Consider the following 14,145-nt stretch of genomic DNA (forward strand, 5'->3'; position numbering starts at 1 on the left):
TGCAGAACAGGAAATCCTGTATTTTGTTTCTCTTCACCACACAAAACGTGTACAGCTAATGACGTTAAAACAACTGGGAAGGCGATGACGTCGTTTGATCCAACGGCTGTGCGATAGAGACCTCGGACGCGGATTTCTTTCCTTCTTTTTGCTCAGGAGTTGTGTTAGGTGGCAGTGTCCTTCGGTCGAGCTGCTTCTGCTTTTATCCACAGTCACTTGCCATTTGCTTGCTAAAAACTATAAAATACAGAAGCAAAAATCTTCCAATAAGTGCTCGCTAAAGGAAAACTGAAACTGTGCCAGTGTAAGTTACTGGAAGGTAGCAATTTTCCTTCATTTTCTTGGAAGTTTGGTGAGCCTCAGACTATCAAGGCTATAGGCTAAAGCTAAGGATTTGGACTTTATTTCTGAAATAATATGATGGTTTAAGGTGGAGATTTTCCCAAAATACCATTATGGGTTTTTTTAAACAATGTGCATCATTCCCAATTGCTCTTTTTTTCTTTTTGCCTCCTTTAATTCCTTTCCCATATATGTATATGCATATATATATAATTTTTAGTTCTTTTACTGCCTGCTAAGCATGACCACCTTCTTTCTGAATTGCTAAAAACTGGCGGGCATATATTGTAGTGTAACTTATTATGAGCTGCCTCATTTCCAGCTGAACAGTTTTACTTGATACACGGTGTCACATCTTACGGCCCAGGGCTTGCGAAGACAATACGGCTGTTGGCATCTTTCCCTTTCTTATTGTAGGTAACGTATAAATAGATCTATTCTTGCTCTGTTCATCTATTCCCTGTAATTGGTCCTATGACCCCGCAAAATTAACAGAAACATAACTGTGGAAGAGAACTGAAAGCAGGAAGCTATTATAACCTTTAATTGTAGAGTAAGCCGCCAGCTCGGGATCTGAGATCAAGCGTGCATCTTTCCCCACAGTATCTGAGCCCCCCGGCTCTGCCGGCTGTGCAATTGCCAGGGTTTCTCCGCGCTGGCAGCGATGCTGATCACGGGGACCTGAGTGCACTCCCGTGCCGTGAAGTGGTGCTTCACGACAGCAGCGTAGAGAACGGAGAAGAGGATCCTTGACCTGAAGTGTCCTGTGGTCAGTGGAGGGGCAGTTACTTAAATCCGTTGGTCAACATCCTCAGGAGGGCAAAAGCAAGACCAGTTTATACACCAGCCTTTATACACGTATCTATGGGCTTCGTTACTGCTTGCTTATCCATCATGTAAACACAGCCTGCTAGCAAATAAGTACTTGTGAAGCCCCATACTTCCCATCTCAGCTGAGAGCAAAGTGATTTGGAAGATGCAAGAGCTATTTATCATTCCAGGTTTTCTTTTTGTGCATCTCTTTCAGCAGCAGATGCTGATCCTTGGAGGAAAGAACAGTGCTCGTGTATTTGCAAAGCATCCATGGATTCACAGGAGGGAGGCTGGTACTGTGCCCCATCCCTCTCCAGAGGTTAAAGGTTTATCCCAAAGTGAAGTGGCTGTTTTATCAGGATATCCTGCCTAGGACATCCTACTTCTGTGTCCACAGCACGCACCCAGCGCCGCATCCAGCCATCTCCAAGCCCTATTTTTAGGTACGTGTTTACAGCAGGGCTGCTGGGGAAGGAGAGGTCAGTGGATGTCAGACCGCAGTGAGGGTCAGACTCCCACCTCCGGGTTCATAACCACATCGAGTCCTTCCTCCGCTCATCGGCTTTTTGGAGTACTTTTGCAGAAGACGGCAACCTTCCTGGTCGTGAAAGGCTGATGGATTGACAAGCCTCAAGCCTTTTCCTTCGATGTATACTAATCAACCTCTCCGTTCTTCTTTCAACTGCATGCATATTTTTGTTTAGCATTTCTGCTCTTCTGGCTCATTACCAATACTAAACATGCATTTTAGGCTATGCAATGTTATACTTTGAAAGGCAGAAGACAAAAAGGAATTTTTAAATAACTGTGAGACTTTATCTAAGGCCTCCAGATAAAGGTCATCTTCGCCTTTAGCCTGGTATCCTGTGGGCAGAAGGCCAAATGCATATGATCAGCATCTCTTTAAGTGCTCAGCATTTAGAAATATCTGACAGGATGCACCTGAAGGATGTATGAAAAACAGTGGGCCATTTGGGAGGAGGAGGTTTTATTCACACAAAGCAACTCACCCTTGTGCAGAGACTTGCTACGGCTTGACCGGAGCCGTCGGCATATGGCCCGTGGGGCTGGGCGAGTCCCTGGTGCCCTGTGGCACATAGTCCCTCTCGCCGCTGCACAGTGGTCGCTACAGGGGTAGCATTTTTAGGAAGCTTTGGTTTATTTTACAGCAAATAATTGTCGGTCACTCCCTACCTTTTTGGGCTAAGCCCTGGTGTAATCCACAGACCCAGCATTTTTGGTCAAAATGCACCAGTCATAGCCCCAAAATCTGTTAAATGCAATGAAGGGTTTTCATATTTTTGAGCTGGCTCCTAGTTTTTGAGCTGTTGTCCTGCATTTACAGCATATCTTGTTTTTTCTCTGCACAGAGAGCTGGTAATTTCATTTAAGGAAAGAAAATGAAGCTGAGGTACGCGCAAGATCCTGCAGCTCAGAACCTGAGGCTGCAGAAAGGCATTAAATCCCATGGGGTTTCTTTCCAAATACGTTTGCTGTCAAGCACGGGAGGGCCCTTTCTCAAGCAGGAGAGGAATTACCAGACCTCTGATACCAGTTAAGGTGGGGCGGCCATTTGCTGGCACTGCAAAGAAACACATTTTCTTTTGCTAACAGGTGAATGGCTCATGTGCTAGAGAAGGAGAATATGTCATGCCGTGGTTTTGCCCAGGGCCGTGCCGTCGGGGCACACGCACTGCCGTCGGTGCAGGCGGCTTGGAGACCTCACCATGTTTCCACCCTGAGCAGTTCCCTTCGGGGTGAGGTTTGATGCAGGCTTGCTCCAGCACCAGGTGCCAGCGGAGCCCTTCAGATCCATCCTTCACAAACCTGCATAGCTGTAGCCAGCCTCCTGACTTGGTTAACTTCTGCCTTTCTGTGGCACCTCTGTTGAAAGACCTTTTTTTTGTGTCTGCCCAAGAAGGATGAAGATGTCATCTTTTTATAGCTGGTGAGTCCGGGCAGTGGGACCAGCACAAGAGATAATCCAGGAGCAACATCATGAAATTATATTTCCTCTTGTCAAAATAATAAACATGTTTTATGGTTGCAGGAAATGGGGTGAATTACAGGAACCGGAGCTGGGCACATTGTGCCTTTCAAAGTGTGAGAGCGCTGGCAGGCAAAGCCAGCACCTGCAGCCCCGGGTCTTGTGTCGGATCCAGCACCTCCCAGCCAAGAAGGCAGCCGAAGTACTGTCCTCCTCGACGGTAACGCTGGATTTGTCTATTCGTCTCTTGAGACACTGCTGAGGTTTTGAAGGACTTAAACTAAAAGCTTTGAATTTCACATATGGGTTTGTGGAGGCCAAACTGACGGTCTTTGACTTTCTACATGCTTTCAGAAAATTCCAAGTTTTCCTTGATCTCTTTTTACCTTGAATTGTTGCTTTCTAGGCTAGCTCCCCATCATGACCATCTTGGCTAACTTTCTGTCATGGCTTAACCCCATCCAGCAACTAAGCACCACACAGCTGACGTAACTCTATCCCAGCCAAAACCAGTATGCTTTCCCACGCACCAGAAGAGACCATTAGAGCAGGCTGTCTAACCTCCTGCACATCAGAGTGACTTGACTTGAAAGGCTGAAAATGTTGAGCGTCTGACTTTTCCTCACAGGCTGGGGCTGCAGTATGTAAAAGACCATTTTGGGGGGGTCTAAGGGAATTCAGAGAGCCGAGTGAGGCAGGAAGACAGGGGGGAGAGCGTGAGCAGCCAAGGTGCTTGGGGATGCCATCATGGTGGCGGGGAATATTATCCCTCATGGAGCCACCAAATTCCTTGTTAAGGTTAAGGGTGGGAGAGCCACCATCGCTCTTTGGACTTTCAGATGCTGCCGGGTCCACGTTACAACTTTCAGTACGTAGGGGACAATAGTTACCGATTTCTGCTTTACCAATCTTGTCGTACATGATGTGAATGCTTTTTTAAGCCGTATAGATTTGGATCTGCAAAATGATTGTTGGATGAGATATAGAGAGATGATTTCTGCGGTCCTGCCTGCATGTAAGGATGATAGCCGTCACTCCTCCTCACCCGGTCACATACCACCCGCAGCACAGCTGTTCCCACGAAGGACCTTTCTCTCCCCAGAATACCTCTAAATCCAATGTAAGTGTTGTAGTTAAAAAAAATAAATAAATAAACACCAGTCATATTAGAATGGTGAAAACCTTTCTGTAGACAAGCAAGCAACCTGTTTAAGAATAGCAAAAGTTGATGCACTCCATCACTTGAACTCTTTGATTCAAGGAGGAGCTGATCCCATTCAGTTTTCTAGGTATAAGTGATAACTACGAAACTCAGCTTATGTTTGCAAAAATGTGTTTATTTTTTAAGCATCAGTTTTTGGAAAGAAAAATGTAGGGCAAGCTACATAGTTACCATAACAGTGCCTTCAGTTTGTTTTCACCTGATAAATGGAGAATTCTATGAGAAAGACATCACAGTAAACAGCTCCTAGTCACATGCTAGCTGATCAAGGTCCATAAAAATCCTCAAAACAACCATTGAAACTAAAGTCTCCTTCACTGACAATATTATACAGCGTCTAGTTTATGAGAAAACTGCTAAACTGACAAAAACTTCATTTTGCATGCTTAACTGCATTACCTGAGCACCAACCTCTGCTCTCATTTTTAAGGGGTCTACCTGCAGTGTGTAAACGTGTATGTGTATCACCGGCGTAACGAACTGCCAGTTAAATCAGAGAAAACATTTCCATTGACTTCAGTGGGAGATGGACTGTTTGCCTACTCTGCAGCTTTCTCACCAGAAGCCTGCAATAATACTCTCTCTGTGAAAGCTGCTTCCTTCAGATAGGCATATTTTGGTATTTTCACTTATCTACATGTAAGATTAAGTTCATCGTACTGTAGCCCATAATCATCTTCTCACAAATGGGAGGAGAACTACAAGAGCTTATTGTATTTAATCAGTATGTCTTCGCTGCCTTTTAGAGGAACTCCAGTGTAATGGTTATTTAAAGCTGGCTATTGTTTGCTTTTTCTCATTTTATTGTAAAACAGTCAAGTGGGAAAACATAATATGCAGAAAATTTTCAGCCGAGTTAAAATGTAATTAAGTGGAATTGAGAAGTTGGATTTAAAATATACTTAGCAAGTGTTTCTGGTATTTCTTCTATTTTTTAGCAACATGTCAGATGCTGGCACTGGTGCTTACTGAGAATTGTACACGTTCCTTTTGAAAAAACACAGGTTTTCAAAGGCAATAAAATCAGCGCCTGTGTTCAGCCAAAACAATCCCCAGGTATCACGAGGATACCCTTGAAGTTACACAAAGTGGGTGAACTTGGCTGAAGAGCTGTCGCTAACTTAAAATAAGGGGCAAATGGCATCCTTTCCTGTCACTGCTTTTCGTATCTTTAAAGCCGATGAAGTTATAAAACTGTAAACATTAAGATCAAGAGAGGAGCTGGTGGAAAAAAATCACAATGAATAATTTACTTAAGAAATTAGCCTATGCTCAGTTAGTGAAATCACCTTGGCAAGGACACCTCTCTCTTTAAAAAGTTGTGCCAGTTGAACCCATTGAGCAGAGATTTCATGGGGCGGATCCATCGCAGTTACCTCTGAGGCGAAGAAGCCACACGCAGAAGAGAGTGAAGACCTGAATGGTACCACCAGCATCCTCAAATCCACCTGCACCGATGCCGAGTCCGGCTGCACCCAGCCCATGGCGTGCTCCTGGTGGTCCTGGCCCTCGGGGCCCAAAGGTGAAGGCCACGTGCTGATGCCCCCCTTGTCCCCGGGGGCAGCTCGGAGGGGAAGAAAGTCACTCGGAGCAAGGGAAGGTCCCATTCTCTGGAGTGTTTGAGGAGCCATCAGGAGAGTTTGTCCTGCAGAGGGTCTTGCACCAGCTGTAGGTGCAAGTTACGGGATGCGTCAGTGATTAAGGAGCAAACTTAGAGCTGGGTGAGGAGGAGATAATGAATGAGAGTGGGAGGGGGAGCGAGGGAAAGGTGAAGCAGAAGTGTGGGGACCAGTGGGATGCACTCAAAGCCGGGGCTGCCGTGCTGAAGCAAGCTGCCAACCTTCACGTGTCTGCAGCCCTGAGTGCGGAGACCAAAACTGCCATTTATTATTACGGCCATTTTCGGGTTCTTGTATGCGTTGTGTGTTTTTAGCAGAGAAGATATTTCAGTGGATGTCAGTGTATGGATGTGGGATTGTCTTTTGTTTGATTATAGAGCCATGGAGTTGGGAAAATAGAAGAAAAGCCTCCTGGGACGCTTCCACCATTTCCTAGCAAAAGCTTTGTCGCTCCCTCCTGTATATTTTCTAGTCCAACTAGGTCAGGCGCGGATGGCACAGCGGTAGGTGTAGTCACGCCAGTTGGGTCGCTCATCAGCTCCCAACACATCGGTCTTAAACAGTTTTATCTTCTATCTGTTGAAAGATTTCCACTGCCACAAAACTCCCCCGAATAAACTTGCAGGATCTTCCACAACGGAGTTGGTAATCGAGTATCACAGAACAGTCCCAGATTTCATATGAAATATCTTCATTCTTTTAAGCTGGCTTTCCTGTCATTCCTTAATTGATGAGGCACTCTCTTTGCTCATGAGCCGACTCCTGATGACCATGCTGCTGTGCCTTGATATCTGATCCTGAAACTCTGAAGTCATAAAGAAATACAGGATTGGATCCAAACAGCAGTCCAGACTCGCAAGACTTAAGCAAAAGGGTTGGGCGTAGAGCGTGATGGTACTCAGGAAGCAGTCTGTAATGACGTTTTCTTTCACCAACATGTAGAAAAAGAAGTTGATGTGGTATGGTGCAAAACACACGCAGAACACAATGGCACACATGGAAACCATCCTTAAAGCCTTCCGCCTCTCGCCGCTGTTTTGGAGCGGTATCTGGAAGCCCCGAAGAGAGTCTTTTGTTTTCCAAGTACAGAATAAAATAATGATGAGAGGGCCGATGAACCCGAAGAGCTCCGCCGTGCCTGTCATCAGCACAGTGGCCACCTTGCTGTCGATCTGCCGGACTTGAAGGTCTGCAAAGCAGGTATTTGTGGTTTTGGCCAGGCCGTAGCTGCGCATGATGGGGAATGGCAAGCACGCCACCCCAACGAAGAGCCACACCACAGCGCTGATGGCTACGTCGTACCGCCGCTTCCAGTCCTTGGCTTTGAACGGCTGATACAGGAAGAAATACCTCTGAATGCTGATGCAGGTGAGGAAACAAATGCTGGCATACATGTTGAGGTACTTCAGGTAGAAACACAGTAAGCAAAGGAATCTCCCAAAAGGCCACGTGGAGTTAATATAATAGTATATTCGCAGTGGCAGCGAGAGGACGTGAGCCAGGTCGGCCATGGCCAGGTTGATCATGAAGATGACGGCTTTGTTCTTCTTGCTGATGAAGCGGCACAAGACCCATAAGGCAGCGCTGTTGGCCAGGAGGCCGGGGATGAATATGAGGGTGTAGGTGGTAGCGTACAGGCTGTTTTTGAACATTATATTGTGACTGGAGCAGGTCTGGTTGCTCTGCGTCATGACTGGGCTGCTGGAAACATCTGTCGTGGTATAGGGTGGGTGGGTCATTCCTGTAGAGAACAAAAATAGGGGCTGTAAAGGCAAAGGCACTGCAAGAGTTGTCGATATTCACATTTGCATTTCCTATTTGACTATTCAGTACAAAGTAGAGGTTTGGAAATGTCTTCTGTATAAAACATCCTGCTGTCTTCTTCAAAGCTGCCCTTTCAGAGGTCTCCCACTATTCACACAGAGGTGGGGAACCATTCCTGTTGTGCCAGTCCCCTTTCTGGGCTGTCTGAGTGCCATAAGCACAGGTGAAGCTGTGCCATACTGCTAATAGAGGAGTAGGAGAAGCTGCCTATCGTTTTGGCAGCTCAAGGTCATCTGTGGTTTGGTCTCTGGGTAGCAGGGGAGGAATACATGGAAGAAAGGTGTGCCATAGCCCAGCTCCTGCGTGTGAGCAACCACATGGCATCAAAACGTGGGTGCCAACCACTGAATCATACCTGCCATTAACGTGTACATTATTGCGTGAGTGGCATGTCTCCTGATCCCATCAGTGGACCTCATGGACCCACCTTCTCTGGCACGATGGGGACAGGCCGTGTGGGAAAGGGTAGCAGGGAGTGGGCTTGAGGAGTTTGACCGCTGTAAGTGCAGCCAGTGCTCCTGAAGTGTGCTGCCACGTATTTAAGCTAATGTAACAAGCAGAGACCTAATCAGATCACCAACTTCCATTTCTCATCACCCTAGCAGCCTCAGTTTAACACTTTTTTCCATCAGATAATTTTATTTTTAGATGCTTCCAATTTCTGGCTCTCCTTTGATTCAGATGAGTAGGGATGGCGAAATGTCACATATTGAACTGTTGGGCCATCATTTTTTTGTCAGCTTTTGTAACTGGGACTTGTCTTCAGTAAGGCAACATAGGCAGGGGGAGTTTGATTTTATCAGGTATTTCCCCATAGGGTTATAATTCTCATTACAGTGATTCCCTCCTGTGTCTAATACAATGGTTAAAATCGAATATCAGCTTCCTATTTCATGTGGCACTGCAGACACTGATTCATTCCTTCTGACTCATTTCCCGCACCACTGGCAAAGGGCATTTGCCAGAAAAAGTGTCTCTGTATGTAGATATTAGTAACTTGTACCCTGTTACTACTGGTTTTTTCCTTCATGTTACAAAAAAAGAGTAGTGTTTGGAGCTCTCAAGTGACAAAGAACACAAATAGCTGTTTTTTCAGCATGTTAATCGTTGCGGTACTTGGACTTGGCAGTTCGTACAGACACTGTTCAAGGCTGCTATGGAAGGGTTGTAACTCAGGCCCCAGAAATGCCCAGACGTGGCAAGGTCCCAGCATGGGACACAGGCCACCCTCACCGCGGGTGCAGTGGCTCTGGCTGACGCTGATGGTGAGCAGGGCCACCTAACCACAGCTCCTGCGGGCTCCCTAAACAGATCCTGCTGCCAACTTTCTTGCTTTTCTCTTTAAACTTGTCTTTCATTTTCTCACACTCTTCAAAAAGCAACATCTGCATGTTTATCTCCTGCAGCACCCTCAGCTTTAGCAACTGGGCTACATCCTTCAGTTGCACCAAACTTCAAAGAAATGCTGCAGTCGAGAAACCCTGTCTAATCCCCCTCCTTCACCAAGGTGGCACGAGTACACTGAGGCCAGGTGCCTCAGAGCACACCTCCCAGGATGGTTTTGTCCCCCCAGGGCAATCCCTCCAGTCTGCAGTTCACTCCCAGTAACCCTCACCCCAAGCCAGCTCTGGGACAAGATGCTCTGCTCTGTGGTGGGGTGTCCCCAGCTGCCCCCATCCCAGGACACCACAGCCTTGCTCCTATCACAAGGCCAGAACATGTCCATGAGGAGGGAAGAGGGCTCAAAAGGTGCTGGAAGTGAGGGGGAAAGATGCATCTGGCCCACGGCCTTATCTCCACCGGTCTGAGAAGCAACACTGGAGGCCTCCTGCTCTCCTTTCTGGTGCTCCTCAGGACACTGAGACAGGGAGTGGACAGGGCACGGAGCTGAGCAATGGGGTGTTCACTCAGGGCATTGCTTCTCAGAGCGGTAAATTTGGGTTACATCCCATTTCTTAAGAGTGCTGTGAATTTCTGGTCCTCAGGATGTTTGCGATCCCTTTCCGTCTGGTTTGTCTGCAGCTCTAGCTGGACATGCTGTCTACTGCCCTTGTCTCCAGTAAGAGCACTGCTCACTACACCCAATTTCTGCCCCTTCAGGTGACCTCCCACTTTGCCAAGAAGCCATTAAAGAGCCACTTTCAAAGTTACTAGCTGCCTGGGTTTCCTTGGGTGTCCAGGTTAGACTGACTGCCGGGTGCTCCTCCAAAACACGAGTGCTAGATGGCCATTGAAACCATGGAGGATTAGGTACATTTGCAAAATGTTCTATTTTAAGGACAAACTTATATTTAAATGCTGGCCAGTAGACACGTGTTCTTCAGTTCAAATGAGTCATAACAGTCAGTTTGCTTATTGAGGTCCCTAGATACTGTTAGCCCTTATTTACATTTCATGTGACAGCTAAGGACCAGACCGCAGTGTCAGCAATCAGAATAATCAAGTTCAGGCTGCTGACTCAAACTGGCCTCTGAATGGAGCCATTTAGGGTAAACTGACATGCCCAGGATGTGTCTGCTGTAACATGGGGGTGATGCTGAGTGCACACGCTTGATACCAGAATTCAGCCTTCGCTTTCTGGTTGCAGCAAACCGTGCCTGGGCATGCAGACGAGCACAGGGCTGGGCTGCAAGGGCTGCAGCGTACCTGAGACCATGGTGGAGCCCACAGCACGGAGAGGTTCCCCCTTGGCCTTCATCTTCATCTGCTAATTGTCCACAAGGTGTCAGAGTTAATCAAGATTTCATTTCTTTGCCCTCCTCTTTAAGGTATTTTTCTAACACCCAAGGGACTAGGGCTGTCTGAGTGGCAGGAGGCAGAGGCGGTGGTGTGACTATCTTCTCGTGAATTTGTGTTGCTACCTTCTAGGGTGATCCCAAATTGAAAAACTCTTGTGTTGCTGAATAAGTGATATTAGGGGGAAAAAAATGCGCCCAGGAGTAGTCCTCATATTGCCAGTATTTACAGATAGAAGAGTCCTGAAAAGCTGCACTTTGATGGAGACCAGGGAGCTGCTTTGAACCTGCACTTTGATGGAGACCAGGGAGCTGCTTTGAACCTTGGAGCCAAAAAGGTTATAAAACCCAACCTGTGGAAATGCAGGTGATGTCCCATCCCCACCACCCCGAGCAAACATAACACCGTGATTGATGAACAGGAGATGTATGGTCCGTGGAGTCAGAAAAAGCCTCTCCCTTGCATTCAATGAACTCGGGGTCAGGCCATTTACAACGAAGTGGACAGAGCAGGATGACCTGGCTGGCAGTGCAAAAGCATTGACACAATTCATATATACGTGGGTGACGTCTGCTGGCTCATCAGAACAGGGCACTTTCTGAGAATGAATGACTTCATTACAAAGTCATAAAAATATAATGAGATTAAACCATCTCTTTAGCCAAAATGCACCCAGGCATATGCACAGGGGACTACAAAACAATTGCATTTCTGCCCTTCCTCCCACTTCTCTTGTTCAGATTGAAGCTTAATCCTACACTGTCCCCTTATCTTCCCACCTGTGCACAAAAGCACACGCACAGAGATACCACCGAACGTTGGTCTGAAATTGGGTGTCCAAAGCTGTTAAGAAAGCAGTCATTTGCTGCATGACGTGTGTACAGCAAAGGTAGAAGGCTGAAAAGCTTCATCATATTTTATCGACACTTATTTACACAGGAGACGGCTCCTACATTGTTTTCAGAATACGAAATTTCAAAAAAATTGGTAGTAAATAAATACACTGTTATCTAACTACTGGTTTGTACATTTTAATTAGAGTCTGTATTTCTGAGGCTGCTGCAGTAAGGACATAATTAAGTGTGCGCATTATTACTTGTAGCTGGACATTTGGAAACTAAACGTGGCATTTCCAGAAAAAAGATGTTCATCTTGATTGGACTGAGAAGCACAGGAATGTCATTCCAGAGTCCTGGATCTTTCTGGCATGCCCATCAGCAGACGGGTTAATTAATTTGATTAAGACACAAATGCCTCTACACTCTGCCCTCATTGCATGGCCGTGAACATCTCATGCTATTGCACTTGCACTTCGGTGTGAAACCTCCACAGTCAGAAGTGGAAAGTTCTACAGTTAAGGGTGCTTTTTCTGGTTTTCTTCTTCCACAAAAAAGCGCAGATCTGGGTTGTCTGATCTGTTGTGATGAGGTGTTTTCGTTTTGCAACACTAGCCTAATTCTCACTTCTGCAGCTCCGGCAGCTGAAGAAGCAGGGCATGCACACGCAGCAGGACGCCGGCAGCCTCGCTGGAGCGCTTGCTCCAGGCTGGGCGAGAGCTGTCCCGCGGATGGGCTTCCATCACGGATGCAGTTCCCATGGCTGGTGATGTTTGCACCAGAGCCAAGGTCCCAGCACTTTCACTTGACACTAGAAAACATGCCCTTAAACAAAAATCACACTCTTACTTCACACAACCTACTGCTCCAGCCTGCTGCTGAAGTCCTCTCCTACATAAATCCGCAGCAAGCCAGATTTGACATACTGACTCACCTTCGGTGTGATTCCCTTTTGATTTACTTTAAGAAATTTCAGATTCAGGGGCCACCCACTATGAAGCCTGTCTGTAATTGCCGAAGTGCATATGTGCCGTATTGCTGTGCTCCCGGCAGTGCTGAGCTGCCGGTGCAAGTGAATGCAAGACCATCAGTAAGCCACCTTTTACAAAGTACCGTTTAAAAGCTTCAGTCCATGAAGTAAGTTAAGTTTTAATCCAGACCAGTGACTGCAGTCTGAATTATGAATTAAAACTGCCTCGGGATTCTCATTAACAAAAACAAGTCCAAGCAATCTTGCTATTTGTGTTATACTGTGTTCCCCTGACTAATATTAATTCCCTACTGCCACAATTCAGTCAAAGAGCATTGGGTGGCACAAAGACAGGCAGCATGTAGATTTTTTTTTATGGTAATATAGATCACCGTTAGAAAAAACAGATTTGCAAGTTTCCCTTACTGTCAAGTATGATTTTAAAATAAAAGATATTCCCTGAGAAATCAGGCAAAAGAAAGAAATTGTGCCTAGTAATGACACTGGAGAGCAGTTGGAGAACTGCTAATTGCCCACGCTGTAACATTTTGCTTTCTCTAGCAACAGCAATTCATGCAGCCGCTGTTTCATCTCCTCCATGTGTTCATACAGAGGATTGGCATGCAAGGAGGGCTGCTGTTTTTTCAAGACTCAAAGCAACACAAATCTCCTCCTGGCAAGAGCCAACCCCTAAGAAGAAGCCCAAGGAGCACAACGTTTTCATAGGAAACAGCATAGGCTCGTTAACGTTGGTTCTAGATCACAAAGAGAGAGCTTAAAAGCAGCCTTACCTTTTCAGGCAGAAACCCAGCTAAGTGCAGCCGTGCTGTCAGGAGGAAGTGGAGTGTCCCGGCTGCACCGCACCAGCCTTGTTTACATGTGCACAGCGACCTGAATGACATCATGGGGTGCTGCAAGGTGCTGCTTTGCCTGCGGTTCCGCGCTGGGGCTGCCGCTGGCTGAGGCGGGCGCCTGGCTTGCAGCCCCTACCTGCTTTTGTGGGACTCGCTTGCTCAGCTCCCAGCCCTGCCGAGCTGAGTCCCGGCCAGGTGTACGCACGGTTGCCCCAAAATCGGGTTCATGTGCCTTTGTCCTCGGTGTTTTCTCTCCGGCTGCTCTGCCGGGATGGCTTGGCACCCTTTGGGCTGCTGCAGGACAAGGTTCTGAGTGGAGCTGGGTGCTGCTCTGTGCAGGGCACCCCTTCTTCCTCTCCCACTCTTCCTCCTCTCCACTCTTCTTCCTCTCCCACTCTCCCTCCTCTCCAAGCACAGCTCCGAGCTGACTGTGGAAACACGCCTGAGGTTTCTGCCTGCTCCGCCTTGGGAAGTTCAGCTTTGCTCTCGCCTCCTGATCGAGGGGCTGTAGAGAGTCATTGCTGTGCGTGAGCCTCGGCTGGTGGTTGCTCTGTTTCACCTAGTGCTAAATCCTCTTGCTGATGAAGTCCAACTTCCCAATGGCTTTTTATAGCGCTCGTGTGAGTCTTGCTTGACATGTCTCTTGAACTAAATAAGCAGGCAGCTCAATTTACACTTGCTGGAGTTTGCTGCTGGCAATGTCAAACAGTGGCACTTCTTAAATTGTTTCAAGCAATGGGGTGAAATCCAGCCTCACCCTTACCCCAGGGGGTAAATGCATTAGTGAAGCCAGGATTTTACCCACTTAGAGGATCTAATTGTTTGGATTTTCAGAAAGCCACCGGGAATCTGACCTGTTTTGCTTCTTCAGGATCCGCCTCTGGACTGTCCCTGTAGCTCAGCAGTTAACCCCTCTGCTCTGTCGTGGTTTAAGAGTGTGAA

General features: G+C 47.0%; 1 protein-coding gene across 1 annotated transcript; it reads right to left on the reverse strand.

The window, feature by feature from the left end:
- Positions 1-4,458: 4,458 nt before the first annotated feature.
- Positions 4,459-13,495, reverse strand: LOC143164452 (putative P2Y purinoceptor 10). The gene is made up of 2 exons (XM_076347075.1): positions 13,141-13,495; positions 4,459-7,724 (listed from the first exon to the last, which is right to left on the reverse strand). The coding sequence occupies exon 2, from the start codon at positions 7,720-7,722 to the stop codon at positions 6,700-6,702; it is 1,023 nt and encodes a 340-aa protein (XP_076203190.1). The 5' UTR covers positions 7,723-7,724; positions 13,141-13,495; the 3' UTR covers positions 4,459-6,699.
- Between the last annotated feature and the right edge of the window lie 650 nt (positions 13,496-14,145).

The sequence above is a fragment of the Aptenodytes patagonicus genome, chromosome 9 (genome assembly GCF_965638725.1).
Source record: "Aptenodytes patagonicus chromosome 9, bAptPat1.pri.cur, whole genome shotgun sequence".
Lineage (NCBI taxonomy): Eukaryota > Metazoa > Chordata > Aves > Sphenisciformes > Spheniscidae > Aptenodytes > Aptenodytes patagonicus.